The sequence below is a fragment of the Thamnophis sirtalis genome, unplaced genomic scaffold (genome assembly GCF_051295495.1).
Source record: "Thamnophis sirtalis isolate CommonGarterSnake01/CBP01778 unplaced genomic scaffold, rThaSir2_p1.2 scaffold_3, whole genome shotgun sequence".
Taxonomy (NCBI): domain Eukaryota; kingdom Metazoa; phylum Chordata; class Lepidosauria; order Squamata; family Natricidae; genus Thamnophis; species Thamnophis sirtalis.
In genome coordinates, this window is record NW_028261383.1 from 19,253,079 (window position 1) to 19,273,447 (window position 20,369).

The 20,369-nt window shown below is 43.8% G+C and overlaps 1 protein-coding gene across 1 annotated transcript; it reads right to left on the bottom strand.

The window, feature by feature from the left end:
* Window positions 1-4,605: 4,605 nt before the first annotated feature.
* Window positions 4,606-20,369, bottom strand: LOC106542825 (zinc finger protein 496). The gene is made up of 6 exons (XM_087711486.1): window positions 20,069-20,369; window positions 16,762-17,855; window positions 14,442-14,553; window positions 13,626-13,708; window positions 11,776-11,899; window positions 4,606-6,640 (listed from the first exon to the last, which is right to left on the bottom strand). The coding sequence occupies exons 2-6, from the start codon at window positions 17,461-17,463 to the stop codon at window positions 5,811-5,813; spliced, it is 1,851 nt and encodes a 616-aa protein (XP_087567612.1). The 5' UTR covers window positions 17,464-17,855; window positions 20,069-20,369; the 3' UTR covers window positions 4,606-5,810.

The window sequence follows — 20,369 nt, forward strand, 5'->3', positions numbered from 1 at the left end:
CAAGACACTATTCTGTACAGGATCTTTGGGTACCTGAGAGACCGCCTCCTGCCGATTACCTCTCTCACACCAATTAGATCGCACAGGTTAGGTCTCCTCCGGATTCCATCTGCCAGCCAATGTCGGCTGGCGACTCCCCGGGGGGAGAGCCTTCTCTGTTGCAGCTCCGGCCCTCTGGAATGAGCTCCCTGTTGAGATCCGGACCCTTACTACCCTCCTGGCCTTCCTCAAAGCCACCAAGTCCTGGCTGTTCCAGCAGGCTGGGGGGAGCTGAGAAGCATCTACCTCCACGGAAATTGTGAATGTTGGTTGTTTTTAATATGTTGTCTTGTCTCGTTTCTCCCTTTCCCTTGTCTTTTGTGAGCCGCCCGGAGTCCTCCGGGAGTGGGCGGCATACAAGACAAATAAATAATAATAATAATCATCATCATCATCATCATCATCATCTCCTGGTGGCCTTCCATCCCAGTACTAACAACGTCCAATACACAACTGCCACTGATTTTCTCTTCGACTTCCCAACATAACCTACCCCACACAGTAGCCCTAGGTGACCTCAAGTACTCTAGCTAGGGTTGATGATACATAGCTTTTCAAGAGCAGCTGAGGCCAGCTATGAAAAGTAAAGTAAGTGCCACCAGTTTTAGTACAATTTACTCCTAGGTGTAAGATTGCAGCCTGATGATAATGAAACAAAACCTGAACAATTCCAGTCATTAGATAAATAGCTGGAATACTGGATTAGAACCACTAGCCCAAAAGTCCTGGGCAGGAAGTACAGAATAATAACATTCATTCCCTTCATCCTCCCAGCAATGTTGATCAACTCTACTTACCAAGGGAAATAGGTGGGTGTGGAATATTGCAAGTTTCACCAGACAGTTGAAGGAGAAAAAAGGGAATTGGATGAATATCTGAAGGACAGATGTATAAAAATTGAGACTTTGGAAAAAGTGCAAAGAAGAGCAACTAAGATGATTAAAGGTCTGGAGACTAAAACATATAAAGAACGGTTGCAGGATCTGGGTATGGCCACTCTAGAGAAAAGGAGGAGGGGGTGTGTGTGACATGATAACAGTATTATAGTATTTGAGCTGCTGCTAAAAAGGAGTGTGTATCAACCTATTCTCTAAAGGACAAGAAACAATGGATGGAAATTAATGGAGAGAAGCAACCTGGAATTAAGGAGAAACTTCCCAACAGTGAGGACAATTAACCAGTGAGGCAACTTGCCTTCAGAAGTTGTGGCCGCTTCCTCACTGGAAGTTTTTAATAAAAGACTGGGCAGCCACCTATCTGAAATGGTATAGAGTCTCCTGTTTGAGCAGGGGGTTGGACTAGAAGACCTCCAAGGTCTCTTCCAACTCTATTCTTAATTGATTGATTGATTGACAGTGAAGAGGATGCCTGGAAGGCTTACTGAGTACTGCGGTGTCCTTCAACAGCTCTTTGGTCTTCACTATAGTGGAGTTTGGAGTGTGACTGTTTGAGGTTGTGGACAGGGGTCTTTTATACTGCTAACAAGTTCCAACAGGTGCCATTAATACAGGTAATGAGTGGAGGACAGAGGAGCCTCTTAAAGAAGAAGTTACAGGTCTGTGAGAGCCAGAAATCTTGCTTGTTTGTAGGTGACCAAATACTTATTTTCCACCACAATTTGCAAAAAAAAATTCTTTCCAAATCAGACAATGTGATTGTCTGGATTTGTTTTCCCATTTTGTCTCTCATAGTTGAGGTCTACCTACGATGTCAATTACAGGCCTCTCTCATCTTTTTAAGTGGGAGAACTTGCACAATTGGTGGCTGACTAAATAACCTTTTGCCCCACTGTATGGGAAAACAAAAGTGCATTAAAAAAAATAGATAAAACAAACATTATGGCCTAGCAATAGCCAAGAGCAGGAAAGTTAAGGAAAGAGACAGAGGGACTAATTCTGGCTGCACAAGACCAAGCCTTTGGAACAAATGCGTACAAAACCAGAATTGAGAAGACGGCAACAGATAGCAAATGCTGCTTCTCTGCGAAGTAGCTGACGAAGCAACGGACCAGCATGATCACAAACCACGACATGGTGAAGTAGCAACAATGGTGCATCGGAAGATCAATACCCTTGGCCTGCAAACAAGAACTGGTGCGACCACAAAATTAAAAAAAACAGGAAACGAAGCAGCTTTGGAATTTCAGAATTTATACAGAGAAGCACCTGCCACCTAACACCCCAGATTTAACAACTGTTAATAAGAACCACATGGAAGTCTGGATAGTAGGCATGGTAGTGTGGGAAGCTATCATCCAGCCCTCTCCCAAAAAAATGAAATATCCTAGGAAATATTGAAAAGGCAGAATATTTCTCTGGATGTGAAAAGAAACAAACATGTTTTAAAAGACAGAATAGTTGCCTGTAGCTTCCTGCCCATCCCCACTGTTAATGGGCCATTAAGAAGGCCAAGCTAGTCCCTTTTACATAATAAAGACTTCTCCACTGCAGCCCCAGGGGGGATGGGAGTAAAGGCATGATAATATTGGCCCTTTACTCAACTGACCACATGGCATCTGAGAAAACTAAACCTGGATTCAAAACACAGCCTAGAGAGTAGCCCCTGCATGGTCCCATGGGAGTCTGACAACCAATCAGAATACATTTCTTACACAGGAACAGGAAACAGAGAGGTGGGACTAAACGGTATAAAAAGCCTAGCAAGCCCCTCCCTCAGCCCTTCTCTTCTTCTCCACCAACATTGAAGCATGTGATCACCTTTTCTGTTCAGGGCTCAAGCCATGTGGTCCTGTCCAACAATAAACCATCTTTCCAAACAGCCTCCATGTCTCCAGTGTCTTTTTCCCCACTTGGAGCTGAACCCAGAAGGACATTTTCATCAGTAGTATTTCTGGAGACAGCAGAATAGAAGGGAAAAAACTTGGGAGAGGTAGGGGGGGGGGGAATCGCAAAATAGAAAGACCTGCAAATAGAGGTAGAATGACAGTGGGAAAGGAAAGCAAAAATACCGTACTTTTCAGAGTATAAGAGACACTTTTTTTCTCTCCTAAAAGAGGGTGAAAATTTGGGTGCGTTTTATATACCAAATGTAGTCCCATCCACCCACCGCACCCACCCACTTTGCCTCTGCCTTCAGCAATTTACCTCCTTGCAGCAAATGGGAAAATGGGGCTTGCTGAGGCTGCAATAGGCTCTGCAGCCTGAAACAGCTGATGATCAGGAAGCCCCTGCTGAAACTGAAAGTGAAACTTGCCGTTTGCTGCAGGAGGCAAATTGCCTAGAGGCAGATTTTTTTTCTTGTGCTAATCAGGCTGTTTGCTGCAAGGAGGTAAGTCATTAACTATATAAATGCCTATAGAATGTTCAAATTATTGGACTTATTTTTTAAGGACTGCTTTATTATTGTTCTAGACAGCTTAATAAAATGAAGAAGCTTTTAAAAATGTGCTTGATCTAGAGAGGCCCAGTGCTATTTGTATCTTCTTTTAAATAGCAGAGAATATCTCCAAAAAGCCGTACCAATGTTAACAGCATCTTTACAAGTATAATCTGAAATGTAACCACATGGTGTGTATCGTCTGTACTTTTTGCTGTTTGTCGCAAGGAGGCAAATTGCTGGGAGGCAGATATTTTTCCCTTGTTTTCCTCCACAAAAGCTAGGTGCATCTTAGACTTTGGAGCGTCTTATACTCCGAAAAATACGATAATATCCACGGTAATAAGTGGGACTGCAAAGAAATTCAGGGTTGGATGGGGAGGATGAGATCTTGAAAACGAGCAGAGATGTTTAAAGCATGAAAGGTGGCGCAGTGGTTAAATGCAGCACTGCAGGCTACTGCTAGATCAGCAGTTCAGCGGTTCAAATCTCACCGGCTCAGGGTTGACTCAGCCTTCCATCCTTCCGAGGTGGGTAAAATGAGGACCCAGATTGTTGGGGGCAATATGCTGACTCTCTGTAAACCGCTTAGAGAGGGCTGAAAGCCCTATGAAGCGGTATATAAGTCTACTGCTATTGCTATGAAAGGCAACGCGGATGTGCTGAGAACAAGACACATTTGGAAGGACTGAAAGACAGGAACAGGGGAAAGCGAGTGAAGGGTGCTGGCGTCGGCTATATCTCCTCCTTTTCCTCTTGCCTTATATTTTTCTTTGCTTATTCCCACCTAGTCTGAATCAGAATAGAGCTGGAAGGGACCTTGGAGGTCTTCTAGTCCACCCCGCTGTTCAAGCAGGAGACCCTATACTATTTCACACCAGCCAGTCACATGTCACTTTTTTCAGTGCCGTCGTAACTTTGAATGATTGCTAAACAAATGGCTATAATTTGAGGACTTCCTGTACTGGAGTTTAGAGAATGCCTATTCATTATGGAAATCTTTTCCGCACCACAAGGGGAAGGATTTTTTTTTTCCAGGGGAGGGGAGAATATGGAAACTACAGATAATCTTCAACTTAACACCCCTTCATTTAGTGCAGTGTTTCTCAACCTTGGCGACTTTTTAAGTCCTGTGGACTTCAACTTCCAGAATTCCCCAGCCAGGGAGTTGAAGTCCACAGGACTTAAAAGTTGCCAAGATTGAGAAACACTGATTTAGTGACTGTTCAGAGTTATGACGACACTGGAAAACGGGGACTTATGCCCGTTTTTCACACGACCGTCGCAGCATCCTCATGGTCACGTGATCCAAATTCAAACGCTTGGCAAGTGACTCATATTTATGACGGTCGCCATGTCCCGGGGTCACACGGTCCCCTTCTGCGACCTTCTGACAAGCAAATTCCACGGGGGAAGCCAAATTCAGTCAGCTAACTTCACTGTTAACTAAGTTAAAAATAAATAAGCCAATCACGGCAGTTGTTATTTATTGATTGATTACATTTATTAGCACATCCAGCTTGTAACGAAACAATTGGGCAGCTTAACCCTTCACCAATAAATAAATAAATTATATACGTCTAATATTTCATTTCAACTTAATTATTCTCCCACAACGTCCCTTATGTTCTCTATTTGATATACACTATATTACCAAAAGTATTTGCTCGCAACTGATTCTGATTATGTGGATGGGTGAGCGAATACTTTTGGCAATATAGTGTATATAGAAATGGCTCCATGTGTGTGTGTGTGTGTTCCAGCGTAACTCTGGAATGCCTCCAACAATTTCAACCAAACTTGGTACACAAATGACTTACTGTCTGGAAAAAGTAACCCATAACCTTGTGTGTGTGTTCTGTTAAGCCCGTTGTGCCTTAAAATGGCTTCTACTGTACAGCGCAGTGGAGTTGCCATGGTAACGGCTTCACAGTACTCCACAAGGGAGCCGGTAAGGGGGGAAATCCAACATTAGAAATTACGTTTGGTCTGGACATTTCCCCCCTATAAATAAATACCTGGGCAACACCAGGTTATCAGCTAGTTAATTATATTTAAGGGCAAAATAGATCCCCAAGTAAAGTGTTTATCTCTGTGTCCCATTTAATTTCATTTGTCCTTGATTTATTCATTTTTAAATGTTTGGATAAATCTTATCATTCCTGTAAGGCATTTCATGGCATGGAGGGACTTGCCTTCAGAAGTTGTGGGATCCCCAACACTGGAGGTTTGAAGAAGAGATTGGACCACCACTGGAATGGATGGTATAGGATTTCCTGCTTGAGCAGGGGGCTGGACTAGAAGACCTCCACGGACCCTTCGATCTCTGTTGTTCTGCATACCTTTTCTTACTTGCTCAGCAATGGAGATTTGAGGGCTCGATTGCTGTCGTAAGCTGAGGAACACCCGTATTCGCTTCCAAGCTTCACAAAACACTACTGAAGTTTCCTCCTGGGTGAATTCAGTGATGCTACCACAGCATCTCTCTCGGTCCAAAATCTTCCCCACCGATAAGGTTTGTCTCCCATGTGGATTCTTTGGTGCTTCAGCAACGTCTCTCTTTGGCTGAAACTTTTCAGGCAAGTGGGACAGGTATAGGGTTTCTCCCCGGTGTGGACCCGTTGGTGTCGGGTCAGCTTGGCTTTCTCGCTGAAGCGTTTCCCACACTGCAAACACGCGTACGGCCTCTCCCCCGTGTGGGTCTTCAGGTGCGCCGTGAGGTTGCGTTTTCTCTGGAATTCCTTCCGGCATAAAGGACATTCGTAAGCTTTGTCTCCGCCGTCTTGCCTCGGGCGATGCTGGCTTGGCTGAATCCGCTGGCGGGAGCGTCTCCCGAACCCGACGGGCGGGCCTGGCCCCTCCCCTGTGTCGATAGCTCGGTGCGCCAAGGAGCTTTTTTCGCAGCTGGGACAGCGGAAAAATGTCTCCTCCTGTGCATGGATGTTCTGGTGCTCCATCAATCTGACGTCAGCGTGGGTCAACTGATGCATTGCCATTGGCAGCTGAGGGTAGAATTGTTCTCCGCAGTCGGGACATTGCTTACTTATGTGGGTTAGATGCTGGTTAAGGGCCTGGCCCTCTTCCCAAAGCGACCTCCTTGGCAATGTTGCCCCCTCTGTGTTTTCTAAATCGGTGTTTCCTTTCTGGAGAAGGCGCTTCACGAATCCTTCCTCACATGAGCTTTCTGTTTGGTGGTCTCCCTCCACTTCAGGGCTGCCCGGCGGCTGGAGCGTTTCTTCCTTGATCTCGGTTTCCGTGAGGTGATCTGAGAGAACAGGGAAGAAATTGAAAACAAACAGAGAAGGAAAGGAGAGAAAATACAGCTAGCCCTCAGCTGAATTAAGACAGGCAATCCTCGACTTACAATCACATTTGGGGCCCAAATTCCTGCCGCTCAGCGAGAACGGTTATGTGAATTTTGCCCCGTTTTACGACCTTCTTTGCCACAGTTGTTCAATGAATCCGGTTTCCCCATTTGCATCACCTGAGTGGTGCAAATGGCGGTGGAGCCTTGGAACTGCTGGAAGGACTGAGTTGTAGACTGGAGATCGATGATGTCGTCTCCCACCCGCTCTGTGTCCCTGAGGGCACAGATAAACCTCCAAGTGGCCTCCCACCACCAATTGGTATAATTGTATGTAGTGACCATTTTATATTAGAAAGGTGTTTCTCAACCTTGGCAACTTGAAGATGTCTGGACTTCAACTCCCAGAATTCCCCAGCCAGCGAATGCTGGCTGGGGAATTCTGGGAGTTGAAGTCCGGACATCTTCAAGTTGCCAAGGTTGAGAAACACTGTATTAGAAAGATCTTTGTATATTAAACGGATCAATGATGATGTAAGGAACAATTGATATATACATGAATTGAAATACTTAACCAATATATGGATTAATAATTAATAATAGGAAACTATTCTTGGAATTCTGGATGATTGGTGACATTATGGTCAATTGAAAATATGAATGTGTATATATGTATATTGAAATGGAATTATAAATACCATCAACACAAAAGGGAGTTTGCTCAGAAGCTGAAATACACCAAGTGAATTAGAGGAAGAGTGGGAAGCAGAGGAGAGAAGGAAGATAGGAAGAGAGGGACAGGAGAGAGGGTGAGGGGGGGAAGATGAGGTGTATAAGGAGGAGTGGTAAGAGGAGAGAGGAGAAAGGAAGGGGAAGTAGAGTAGAAAATGATGGAGGGAAGGATGGATGTAGAAAGGGGGAGGAGAGAGGGGGAAGAAAGTGTCGGATAAGGTATAAATATGGTGTATGGAGAGTAGAAGAGCCAATAACTGGTTTTCCCACCCACCCCTTTGGTAGTTGATGGTAAGATGAATTGATGTAATTACTTAATAATACAACATGATATTGACTATGTAATAGTATACATGTGATTATATGCTATGAAAATGGAAAATAAAAAAATTCTATGAAAATGTGAATGTATATTATAAATTAATGGGAATTCTTTGTTCCAATCTTCGCTTTTTCTCCTTAGAGATAGGTGATACTATAATGCTTCAAAGACTCATTGTTATTTGATAGATAATTATGAATTTAAGGAAATAAGGATTGTTACAAATGAAAGAATATTAATGGTAATCTGAACACATCATGCTCAATGACAGCGAAACATTCAGTTATGTTTAATGTAAACCAGTGATGTTAATCCTAAGCTTAAGAATTGATGCACAAAAACTTGTAACCAAACGACATCCTTGATGAAATGGAGGAAAGTTGTTCTTTTTTCTTCTCTTGCTTTGTTTTGTATGTGTTGCTTTGTTTAAAAAGAATAAAGATATAGTTTAAAAAAACCTCCAAGTGGCCTTAATGGCTCTCCAAAGAGAATGACCAGCTGCCTTCCCTGCCATCCACTCAGAGCTGAAGAAGCTTCTTGGATGAGAAGCGAAACATCTTCAAAGGAAACAAATAAGCTCTTGGAAAAAGAACCTTTGGGACAAATGGTCATAAATTGAGGATTACCTGTATATGAAAATAGAGAAACTGTAAAGAAGATGATCTTGACAGAGATAGGCAATGAAGGGAAAACATACCTTAAGTCCAAAACAACCAGAAAATATGCACAAAAATTTCAGACACAACGGGTCCCTAATACATACGAGTATAAGGAGGAGGAGGAGTACTGCACCATTAGACTTAAAAGATTACAACCAAAGCTGAACTCTAAACAAGGTAGCTAGTATAACCCTTTTTTACTACAGAGTGCAGAGAAGCGCAACAAAGATGATCAGGGGACTGGAGGCTAAAACGTATGAAGAACGGTTGCAGGAACTGGGTATGTCTAGTTTAAGAGAAAGAAGGACTAGGGGAGACATGATAGCAGTGTTCCAGTATCTCAGGGGCTGTCACAAAGAAGAGGGAGTCAAACTATTCTCCAAGGGACCTGAGGGTAGAACAAGAAGCAATGGGTGGAAACTAATCAAGGAGAGAAGCAACTTAGAACTGAGGAGAAATTTCCTGACAGTTAGAACAATTAATCAGTGGAACAACTTGCCTCCAGAAGTTGTGAATGCCCCAACACTGGAAGCCTTTAAGAAGATATTGGACAACCATTTTGTCTGAAGTGGTGTAGGGTTTCCTGCCTGAGCAGGGGGTTGGACTAGAAGACCTCCAAGGTGCCTTCCAACTCAGTTATTCTGATTTTGGCCCTCCCTCCATTGATTTTCCTTGTCAGGAACCTGCTGGGAAGGTCACAAATGGCGATTATATTATCCCACATCTATTGTAAATGTACATGCCAGATGCCAAAGGCCTAAATTTTGATTATGTGACCATGGGGATGCCTCAACAATATACGCAGTCCTTGACTTGCGATCACAACGGAGCCCCAAATTAATGTTGCTAAGTGAGACATTTTACTACTTTTCTTGCCACTGTTAAATGAATCCTTGCAATTGTTAAAAGTTAGTCACGCAGTTGTGAAGCGAATCTGGCTTCCCCATTGACTTTGCTCGATTTTCAGTCTGGTCTACTTGGTGGGGCTGATAACAATTTGCAGATTGCATCCAGGTAGTTCTCCACTTACAACAGTTCATTTAGTGACCGTCCAAAGTTACAACGGCACTGGAAAAAAAGGACTTATGACCGTTTTTCCCAGTTACGGCCTTTGTGGCATCCCCAGGGTCACTTGAACAAAATTCAGATGCTTGGCAACTGGTTCATACTTACGACGGTTGCAGTGACTCAGGGTCAGGTGATGCCCGTCGGCGACCTTCTGACAGAGTCAATGGGGAAGTCAGATTCACTTAACAACCAGGTTACTAACTTATCAACCGCAGTGATTCACTTAGCCACTGAGATAAGAAAGGTCATAAAAAGAGGCAAAACTCAACCAATGCCTCACTTAACAACAGAAATCTTGGGCCCAATTGTCGTGGTGAGCCAAAGGCTACCAGTACAGTCTTTTAAGAGTGCCTGAATATCTTGCCTTTGTTACTGGAGAGGTTCTCTGTTCTGACCGAGGCTTCCCAAGAGCATGAAGCAAACTCCTGGTCCCGACAAAAAACCCTTGTATTAATTGACTGTGGATTCTGCTCATTCACATCCAGCAAAGTCCTTCAAGGGAGGATTTACAGTCACAGACCTTATCTGGCTTGGAGAGCTGCCAGGCCGATATCTGCAAAACCTGGCAAGGAGTCTCGGAGAGTCACGAACCAATTAAGCGAACGAATGGTCTCCTGCAAACTCCACTCCCCTTTTGCTCCTCTTTTATTTCCTCGGGGGGGGGGGGCATTTATCGTCCACCTGTGGCCTTACTCCCAAGTCAACCCCTGTTCTTTAGCTGTGCCCTTTGTCTGGCAACTCTGCGCATGCGCACACTGGGAACAGGCTCCAGCTGTTCCTCTGCCTCACTGATGTCTGACTCTGAAGGCAGCTGATAACTGGCATATGGCTCTGTCCCCGTTTCTGACTCCGACACAGAGCCCTCATCAGAGCCTTCCCCAGACTCCGAAGACTGACCTCCTCACTGTCCGAATCTGCTGCCAGCTCCACTGGCCGGCCACAACATGTTCTGTGGAATTCCTGATTGCTGCCTCTGAGATTCACATGCTTAGAAAAGGCCAGCTTAAGAGTTGGAGAATACCTCCCAGGGCCCGTGCAGAGGCTTTGGGAGGGTGAAAAATGCACCGTTTCCGGCTTCCGGATGGCCTCTAGAGCCCGAGGAAGGCTGTTTGCGCCCTCCTGGAGGCTCCAGGAAACCATCCGGAGCATGGAGGTCGGGAAAAACGCCCCCCACTACCGTGGTGCAGGAGGCCAAGTAGACCACGCCCACCATGAACACACCCACCCAGCAATGTGTTTAAATATTTTAGGGGAGGGCTTACTGGTATTTTGGGGGGGAGGGTTTATTTTAGAGCATGCGCTCAAAGGCTCAATTGGGCTTATTATCCAGGGAGGGCTTATTTTTAGGGAAACAGGGAACCTTCAAATACCTGCGAGACCGCCTACTGCCACATACCTCCCATACAATGTCGGCTGGCTGCTCCCCGGAGGAGGGCCTTCTCTGTGGTTGCTCCGACCCTTTGGAATGAGCTACCCCCAGAGATCCGGACCTTGCCCACTCTCATGGCCTTCCGAAAAGCTGTTAAAACCTGGCTGTTCTGGCAGGCCTGGGGCTGTTGACCTCATTGCTGGGGTCCAGCCCCAATCAGATTGGGTGCATGTGTGATGTTTTTAAATTGTTTTCCTTCATTTTTTATTAATTTCTCTTCTTTTCGCTTTGTAAGCCGCCCAGAGTCCTTCGGAATTGGGCGGCCTATAAATGAATGAATGAATGAATGAATGAATGAATGAATGAATGAATGAATGAATGAATGAATGAATGAATGAATGAATGAAATTAAATAAATAAATTAAATAAATTAAATAAATTAAATAAATTAAATAAATTAAATAAATTAAATAAATTAAATAAATTAAATAAATTAAATAAATTAAATAAATTCAATAAATTCAATAAATTCAATAAATTCAATAAATTCAATAAATTCAATAAATTCAATAAATTCAATAAATTCAATAAATTCAATATTTAGTATTTAGTATTTTATTGTCACTTATAGGCCGCCCTTTTCCCTCAGGGCGGCTTACAACTCATTAAATTAAATAAATTAAATAAATTAAATAAATTAAATAAATTAAATAAATTAAATAAATTAAATAAATTAAATAAATTAAATAAATTAAATAAATTAAATAAATTAAATAAATTCAATAAATTCAATAAATTAAATAAAATATTGCCAAGCAAATTATTTTCCTGCAACTCCACTAGGATGCAATATGGAGTTTTTTAAAAAAATTAAACAGAGGAACAAACCTTCCCCCCCCCCTCTTTTCTTCCAGGGGTAATAATGGAAAAGGGGTTCTTGACTTACCCAAAGATGTTCCCTGCTCGCTGCCGTCTTGCAGGATCTCTCTGTAAAAAGCTTTTTGGGCTGGGTGCAGTGAGGAGCATTCTCCCTCAGTGAAATGCACAGCCAGTTCGAAGTCCACCGATCCCTGAACCAAGAAGGAGCTCAAATTGTGATTTCTATTTTATTTATTAATTTGCATCCCCCTGTACTATTTTTTACAACTAATCTAAGGCATATCCAACACACCTTTCTCCTCTTATTTTCCCCACAACCACCTTTGGAAGTGGGTTTTTGCTTAGAAAATGTGACTGGCCCAAGGTCACTCAGCTGGCTTTCGTGGCTAAAAGGCAGGACTTGAACTCATGGGCTGTTCTGACCGAGGCTTCCCAAGAGCATGAAGCAAACTCCTGGTCCCGACAAAAACCCCTTGTAATAATTTACTGTGAATTCTGCTCATTCACGCCCGGCAAAGTCTTTCAAGGAGGATTTACAGTCACAGACCTTATCTGGCTTGGAGAGCTGCCAGGCCGATATCTGCAAAACTTGGCAAGGACTCTCGGAGAGTCACGAACCAATTAAGCGAACTAGTCTCCTGCAAACTCCCTTCCCCTTTTGCTCCTGTTCTGGGAGCTCTGGGAGGGGCCATTCATCATCCACCTGGGCCTTACTCCCAAGTCAACCCGTTCTTTAGCTGTTCCCTTTGTCTGGCAACTCTGTGCATGCACACACTGGGAACAGGCTCCAGCTGTTCATCTGCCTCACTGATGTCTGACTCTGAAGGCAGCTGATAACTGTCAGACAGCTCTGGTCCCCTCTCCTAGTAAATATGAGCATTGTTACTCCTTTACTGATTATTCAGTATTAAAATACCTGAGAGCCAATGTCAGTTAATCTATTTTTATAATAGTCCTCAGCATAGTCGGTTGCTTAGCAACCATTCGAAGTTGTGACGCACCACAAAATAGACAGGATCTGGATTTGAAGTTACGGTGGCTGCTCCCCTCCCCCCCATCACGTGATTGCAATTTGGGAACTTGGACATCAGCCTGCATTTACAACTGTTTGCAATCTGACCACAGTTTGCCAGATTTGACCCCATTTTTGCCAGAAACTGGAAGTAAATGCTGATTTCTGGCAAAAATATTGTCATTTTTGCTAGAAATCAGCCCTTACTTCCAGTTTCTGGTAAAAGATGCTCATCGTGACTAATGGGTTCACTTAATGACTGTGGCATTCACTTAATGACTGGTGTTCACTCTACGACCGCTGCTGTCAGACCTGAAAGCCATCTTTTACATTTGGTCCTTCAGGCCTGCCACATTTTCTGCTGTGGGAAAATGGGAGGGGGGGATTATATGGAGTATGGGTGATATATAGTCAAAATAACATTCTTTTCTCAGAGCGACAAGGACACCTTGCAATGCAGCTGCGATGGTGTGACTGGGAGGCATCTCCAGTTTTGGGCAGTGCTTGATTGGACCATGTGACGGACACCTGGGTGCTGGGCAGGGACTTGGACTTTAATTTGGGTGGGGAAAACCTGGAAACTTTCAGATTCGGGTTTTCCCAGATGTGCCAATATGACATCTCTAATAAAATGGAACTTTGAGGAAACTCAAGTCTCAGAGTCTTCTTTCATTGGGGGTGTTACTCAAAACTCTGACATTTGCATTGGCTTAACCACCATTGCAAAAAAGATCATCAAATCAGGGGCAGTCACACAATGACCCGCTTAATGACAATCATAATGACTTAAAATCATAATGGTGGGTTTAACGATCGTTGTAAATCGAGGACTATCTATCCAAGATGGTTGCTCTTACAAAAACTGGTCACAAGCCCCCCTCCCCCCCCGCTAGATGTTTACGAACCTCATTTGGTCCTGTTTCAATGAAGTCTCGACCCTCAGGCGGAGGAAAAGATACTGGATGGCTACAAGGGCTGTTTTCATCATCTGTAGAAGACAAGATTAATTTCTTCAACTTTTCCATGAAATGTGACTGCAATAAAATACAAGAAAAGATGCACCATTCACATGACCTAAGAAAACGTAAAAAAAACTATAACACTGGATTAAAAATAAATGCATGCTAATTATAACTACCGAAGTGAAGCTGAAGTGTTTTCTTCCTCTTAACCACTGACTCCCCATGAATCAGGTTTTGATCTTTTAAGGTAAAAGTAAAGGTTCCCCTCTCACATATGTGCTAGTCATTCCCGACTCATCTCCGTTTTAAACCTGAAGAGCCAGCACTGTCTGAAGATGTCTCTGTGATCGTGTGGCCGGAACGACTAAACACCGAAGGCGCATGAAACCGCTGTTGCCGAACTTTCTGATCGACAAGCTCAGCGTCTTAGGCACTAAGCCACCGCGTCCCGCTTTTTATTTATTATGTGTCATCAAATCGATTGTAGCATGACTTACCGTACTTTTCGGAGTATAAGACGCATCAAGATTTTGAAGAGGTAGATTTTTTAAAAAAAGTTTTTGCACTCTGCAGACCTCACAAACTCTCTGCACCAGCCTGGTTGGGGAATTCTAGGAGTGGAAGTCCACAAGTCTTAAAGTTCCCAAGTTTAGACACCCCTGAGCTAAATATACCCAAGAGTTTCAAAGGGTAGCATTTGGCACCACTACAAGTTTTCCTTGCATCAGACATCGAGTCAACTGTGCTAAATCCACAAACCTTGATGCGTTGATCTCCGAATCCTAGGAATATTTTCTTCCTTCTCCACAAACAGCAGTTCCTTTACAGGATTGCGTGCATCTTCAATCCTGTCTTTGGAAGATACCGGCACCTGAAACAAACAAGAAGTATCCCAAGGAGTTTTGAGAACTGTTTTACAAAAACTATACTTTCTCCCAGGTTTTGTATATTCTGCACTGGCTTAAAATGCTTTATTTTCGCTGCCTTGGAAATCTCACAATAGGCATTCACAGAGAATGCTCTAATCACCATTTTTAATCTCCCAACAATCCTGCGAGGTATATTTGACTGAGGGGGGGGGGGGGAGAACAGGTGCTTTTCATGACCAAGTGAGGATTTGAACTCGGATCTTATCATTCTTAATTCTTCACAGAGTTGCTCTGTGAGATGGGCGATCTCCAAAATTAACATAAATAAGAATAGAGAGGAATATACAGGTCAGTTCTCAACTTACGACCCCAATTCAGCCAATAATTTCTGTTGGCAAGCAAGACCATTGTTAAGTGAGTTTTGCCCCATTTTATGACCTTCGTTGCCACGGTAGTTAAGTGAATCACTGCACTTGTCAAGTTAGTAACCAGGTTGTTAAATAAATCTGGCTTCCCCATTGAGTTTGTCAGAAGGTCGCGAAAAGTGATTGCGTGACTCCGGGACACTGCAACCGTCCCTAATATGAGCCAAGTTGCCATACCGGAGAGCCGAGGTGGCGCAGTGGTTAGAGTGTAGCACTGCAGGCTACTTCAGCTGACTGCAGTTCTGCAGTTCGGCTGTTCAAATCTCACCGGCTCAAGGTTGACTCAGTCTTCCATCCTTCTGAGGTGTGTAAAATGAGGACCCAGATTGTTGGGGGCAATATGCTGACTCTGTAAACCGCTTAGAGAGGGCTGAAAGCCCTATGAAGCGGTATATAAGTCTAACTGCTATTGCTATTGCCATGCCTCTGCATTTTGATCACGTAGCCATGGGAATGCTGCAATGGCCATAAGCTTGAAAAATGGTTGAGGGCTTACTTGCAAAGGAGCTACTCCTTAGTAACATTCCTTCCATGATTCTCCCAGCCTCCCCGCCATCTCTCCCAGAGCTCTTTAAAGGAGGAACATAATAGGAATATAACATTCACTCAGCCATCTGAGGTTGGTAAAATGAGGACCCAGATTGTTGGAAGGGAAGATGGAAACTCTGTAAACCGCTTACGGAGGGCTCTAAAGGACGGTGAAGCGGTATATAAGTCTAAGCGCTATTCCTAAAGCTACATCTCGCTCCTTCCAGTCTGCTTGCTGAGGAGCAAAGAGGCAATTAAGAACATTGGTGGCGCAGTGGTTAGAGTGCGGTACTGCAGGCTACTTCTGCTGACTGCCGGCTGACTGCAATTCGGCAGTTCAACTCGCACCATGGCTCAGGGTTGACTCAGCCTTCCATCCTTCCGAGATCAGTAAAATGAGGACCCAGTTGGTTGGGGGGGGGGGCAATAGGCTGTCTCTGTAAAAAAAGAGCCGAGGTGGCGCAGTGGTTAGAGTGCCGTACTGCAGGCCACTTCAGCTGACTGCTAGTTCTGCAGTTCGGCGGTTCAAATCTCACCGGCTCAAGGTTGACTCAGCCTTCCATCCTTCCGAGGTGGGTGAAATGAGGACCCGGACTGTGGGGGCAATATGCTGACTCTGTAAACCGCTTAGAGAGGGCTGAAAGCCCTATGAAGCGGTATATAAGTCTAACTGCTAAACCACTTAAAAAGGGCTGTAAAACACATTGAAGCGGTATATAAGTCTAAGGGCTATTGCTATTACAGTGGGGCAAAAAAGTATTTAGTCAGCCACCAATTGTGCAAGTTCTCCCACTTAAAAAGATGAGAGAGGCCTGTAATTGACTTCACAGGCAGATCTCAACTATGAGAGACAAAATGAGAAATCACATTGTCTGATTTGGAAAAAAAATTTTTTTGCAAATTATGGTGGAAAATAAGTATTTGGTCAATATCAAAAGTTCATCTCAATACTTTGTTATATATCCTTTGTTGGCAATGACAGAGGTCAAATGTTTTCTGTAAGTCTTCACAAGGTTGGCACAGACTGCAAAAAAATTCTTTCCAAATCAGACAATGTGATTGTCTGGATTTGTTTTCTCATTTTGTCTCTCATAGTTGAGGTCTACCTGTGATGTCAATTACAGGCCTCTCTCATCTTTTTAAGTGGGAGAACTTGCACAATTGGTGGCTGACTAAATACTTTTTTGCCCCACTGTATTATAAGAGTTTTATAAAGGGCTGATGAACTCATCCATTTCCAATACCTCCAAGCCTCACCTGTTGTTTCCACGCCTCTGCTTCATTTTGGCTCCTCGGGAAATCCTCCCTCAGCTCAGTAGTCTGGATCCAATTCTCTGGGTCACATTCCCGGACCCAGCTCTGGATCTCCGGGGGCAGGATGGCCAGGAACTGCTCCAGGATCAGCAGCTCCAGGATCTGCTCCTTGGTGTGTCTCTCCGGCTTCAGCCACTGGTGGCAAAGCTCCCGGAGACGTCTATAAACTCTCTGCGGATCTTCAACCTCATGGTAACGGAACCGGCGGAAGTGCTGGCGCTGGGCCTCCATTTTGAAGGCTGCTGCTCGCATGATGGCAGCCTTGACTTTCCCATAATCTTCTTGGTCTCCGTTTTCCAGGCTGTTAAAGGCCTCTCTGGCTTCTCCAGTCAGTGCCGGTAGAAGCCGGGCCACCCATTCGGTTTTAGGCCACTGGCAAGCTTCAGCCACCTGCTCAAAGGAGATCAAAAACGACTTGGCATCGTCCCAGGGGTCAAAATTCCTCTGCCGCCCAACTGAATGAGGGAGATGCCTTGACTTTAAGGATTCCTGCTGCCCCTGGCCTTCCCAATCCTGGTCTTGTCCCCCTTCAGGATCTCGTTTGATCTGTTTCGAGGCTAGGAAGCCTGGAAACTCTCCAGGAACAAAAGCCTCAACAGGGCTCTTCTCCAAATTCAGATCCATCAGTGGGTCTGATTGTTTCATCTTTGCATCCAGCCCACAGGCTCCCTTTTTCCTGTGACTTCCCTTCCTTGCTGGAAATCTTTATTTATTTCAAGGATTGATTTATTTAGAGAATTTCTATGGCCGCCTGCTCACTTTCAGTGACTCTAGGCGGCTTGCAAACGATTTCCAAAATCCAACATAAAAAGAGTAAAAGAGTCACAACAAGAGTTAGTGACAACAAGCAATCAAATCAATCCTTGCTCTAGGCTCAGACTGTTCTGCAGCCCAGCGAGCGAGTCCCTTGTTTGCCAATTGAGCTGGAGTGATTGATTTGAGGAAGGCAGTTGCTCTTTCACTGATGGTTCATAGGACAAACTGCAGCATATTCCGAAAATCTCCCAACAGATTTCACATCTAGCCATGGAGGTATCCTGTAAAGAAAATAGAAGGATTATTTCTATCTCCTTTGGTGGACTCCATGTCCCATTATCCCCTGCTACTATAAATAAATGGGGGGGAAGTGTCACTCTACGACACTTGGGAGGATCCCATGTTCCTTTTTCCTGGTACAGGTAGCTCTTACTTAACAATAATTGGCACCGACAACCCCATCACTAAGCAATGGAGTTGTTAAGCAAGCCATCCTGTGACTGCGACAGACTTTATGACTTCACTTCTACACCATTTCGATTTTCAAGGCAAATACGTCTCGGAATCTCTCGCTGAATTTTAAAGAGGTTTTCCAGTGAAGGCAATACATTAGAAGCTCTCTCATCACTGAAGGCAAAGAAGAAATATCTCTGAAACAATCATGGTCACAGTGTGTGTGTGTGTGTGTGTGTGTGTTGCAAATAATACAAACATAGTCATATGCATCTAAATACAAAAAGAAAGAAAAAGGAAACCCCCCTGAACACTGTTCCCCCCTCCTTATATTTCTTCTTTGATAACAACTAAAGAACTGTGACCCGTCAAAACCGCGTTCGACTAATCCGCGCCCGATTAAACCGCGTCGCTGATGTCATCAACAGGGCGACAACAGCCAGCGCGGAGAAAGAAGGGCGCTTTAAATAGCGCTTTGAAAGCAAGCTGATTCAACTTAAGGTAAGGGTTAGGTTTAGGGTTAGGATTAGGTTTAGGGTTAGGTTTAGGGTTAGGGTTAGGTTTAGGGTTAGGTTTAGGGTTAGGTTTAGGGTTAGGTTTAGGGTTAGGTTTAGGGGGGTTAGGTTTAGGTTTAGGTGTTAATTTTAGGTTTAGCGTTTACAGCGTGCTTCTGTCTCCGCGCTGTTGTCGCCCTGTTGATGACGTCAGCTACGCGGTTTAGTCGAGCGCGGTTTATTCGAGCGCGGTTTTGTGGTGGAACCCTAAAGAACATACACTAAATTCCAATTGTGCCCTTATCCTCTCCAAAACAACATATATTCTTGAGTAGGTTTATTCCCTTTGCCTTCCGCCAACATATTTCATTATAATGGTTTGCTTTTATCATCCCTTTTTAAAATTTAACTTCCGTTGTTAATTTATCATTTGTTGCCATACTCCAAATTTCATTATACCACTCATTTCTTTGAATATCCCAATTTTGTCCCCAATATTTAGCCATCACTAATCTAGCTGCTATTATCAAATTTACAATCATTTCCTTTTTGGTTTCATTTATATCCCGTTTTTGCACCAGCAACAGTAATGCAGTTCTCGGTGGCATGTCTAAAGTTACATTCAAGAGTGCTCTAATTTCTCTAAACACCATATCCCATATTTTTTGTGCACTATCACAATCCCACCACATATGTTTGTATGTTCCAACCTCTTTCTTGCACCTCCAACAAACATTTGCATATTTACCATCTATTTGATTTGATTTACGTGGTGTTAAATACCACCTCCATATCACTTTATATCCATTTTCCTTAACTCTAACTGACATATTCTTATATACTCTTCTATTTCAATTTCCAATCAGTATAATTTATTTCTCGTAAATCTGATTCCCAAATTAATTTTAAACCTTTTGCCTGCTCTTCTAATTCAATTAATATTCTATATATATTTCCCAATTCTTCCTTTTCCTATATATTCTTCATTCACAGGTTGTCTAGCAAATAAATAAATGCCGGAGCACACTGAAATAAATCAATCAATGCCCATTGCATTATTAAAAATAAATCAGCTATCAAAAGACGCAAGCATCAACAGCAACAGCATCAAGTGTGTTGATCACAGCAAAATTAAGAATCTGAATTATTAGAATTAATTACAGCTAGAAGGGACCTTGGAGGTCTTCTACACCAGCCCCATTCTCAAGCAGGAGATCCTAAGGGACTGTCCAGTCTCTTCTTCAAAACCTCCAGTGATAGACCCACCCACAACTTCTGGAAACAAGCTGTTCCCACTGGTTCATTGTCTCCACTGTTAGGAAGTTTCTCCTTAATTCCAAGTTGCGTCTCTCCTTGATTTTGTATCCACCCATTGTTTCCTGTCCTGCCTTCAGGTGCTTTGGAAAATAAGTTGACTTCTTCCTCTTTAGGGGAGCCCCTCAAATATTGGAATACTGCTATTATGCCCCCCCCTAATCCTTCTTCCCTCTCTAGATTAGCCATACCCAAATCCTGTAACCCCTCTTCATTCAATTAGCCTAGATTACCTTCAAAATACGCGTCCGCTTCGCAGAGGGTGAAAATCTTTTAATACCTGTTTCACCATCTGATGATGATGAAGAGCCTCCTTGGGTAGAAGAAGTCTATCTGACCCGAAGCGAGGCCAGGGCAAGGATCTAGTTCCCCTGCCCTTTGGAGAGACCCCTAAAAAAAAACACCACCCAGCAATAGGGGGATCAGCCTTTGCTCTTTGCAGGACGCCGCCCAGTCATTCCCCAACCTCTGGCTCTCGAGCGACGCTCGCTCCCCCTCCCCTGCTCCCAGGAATCCGCCGAGGACGACGGACCT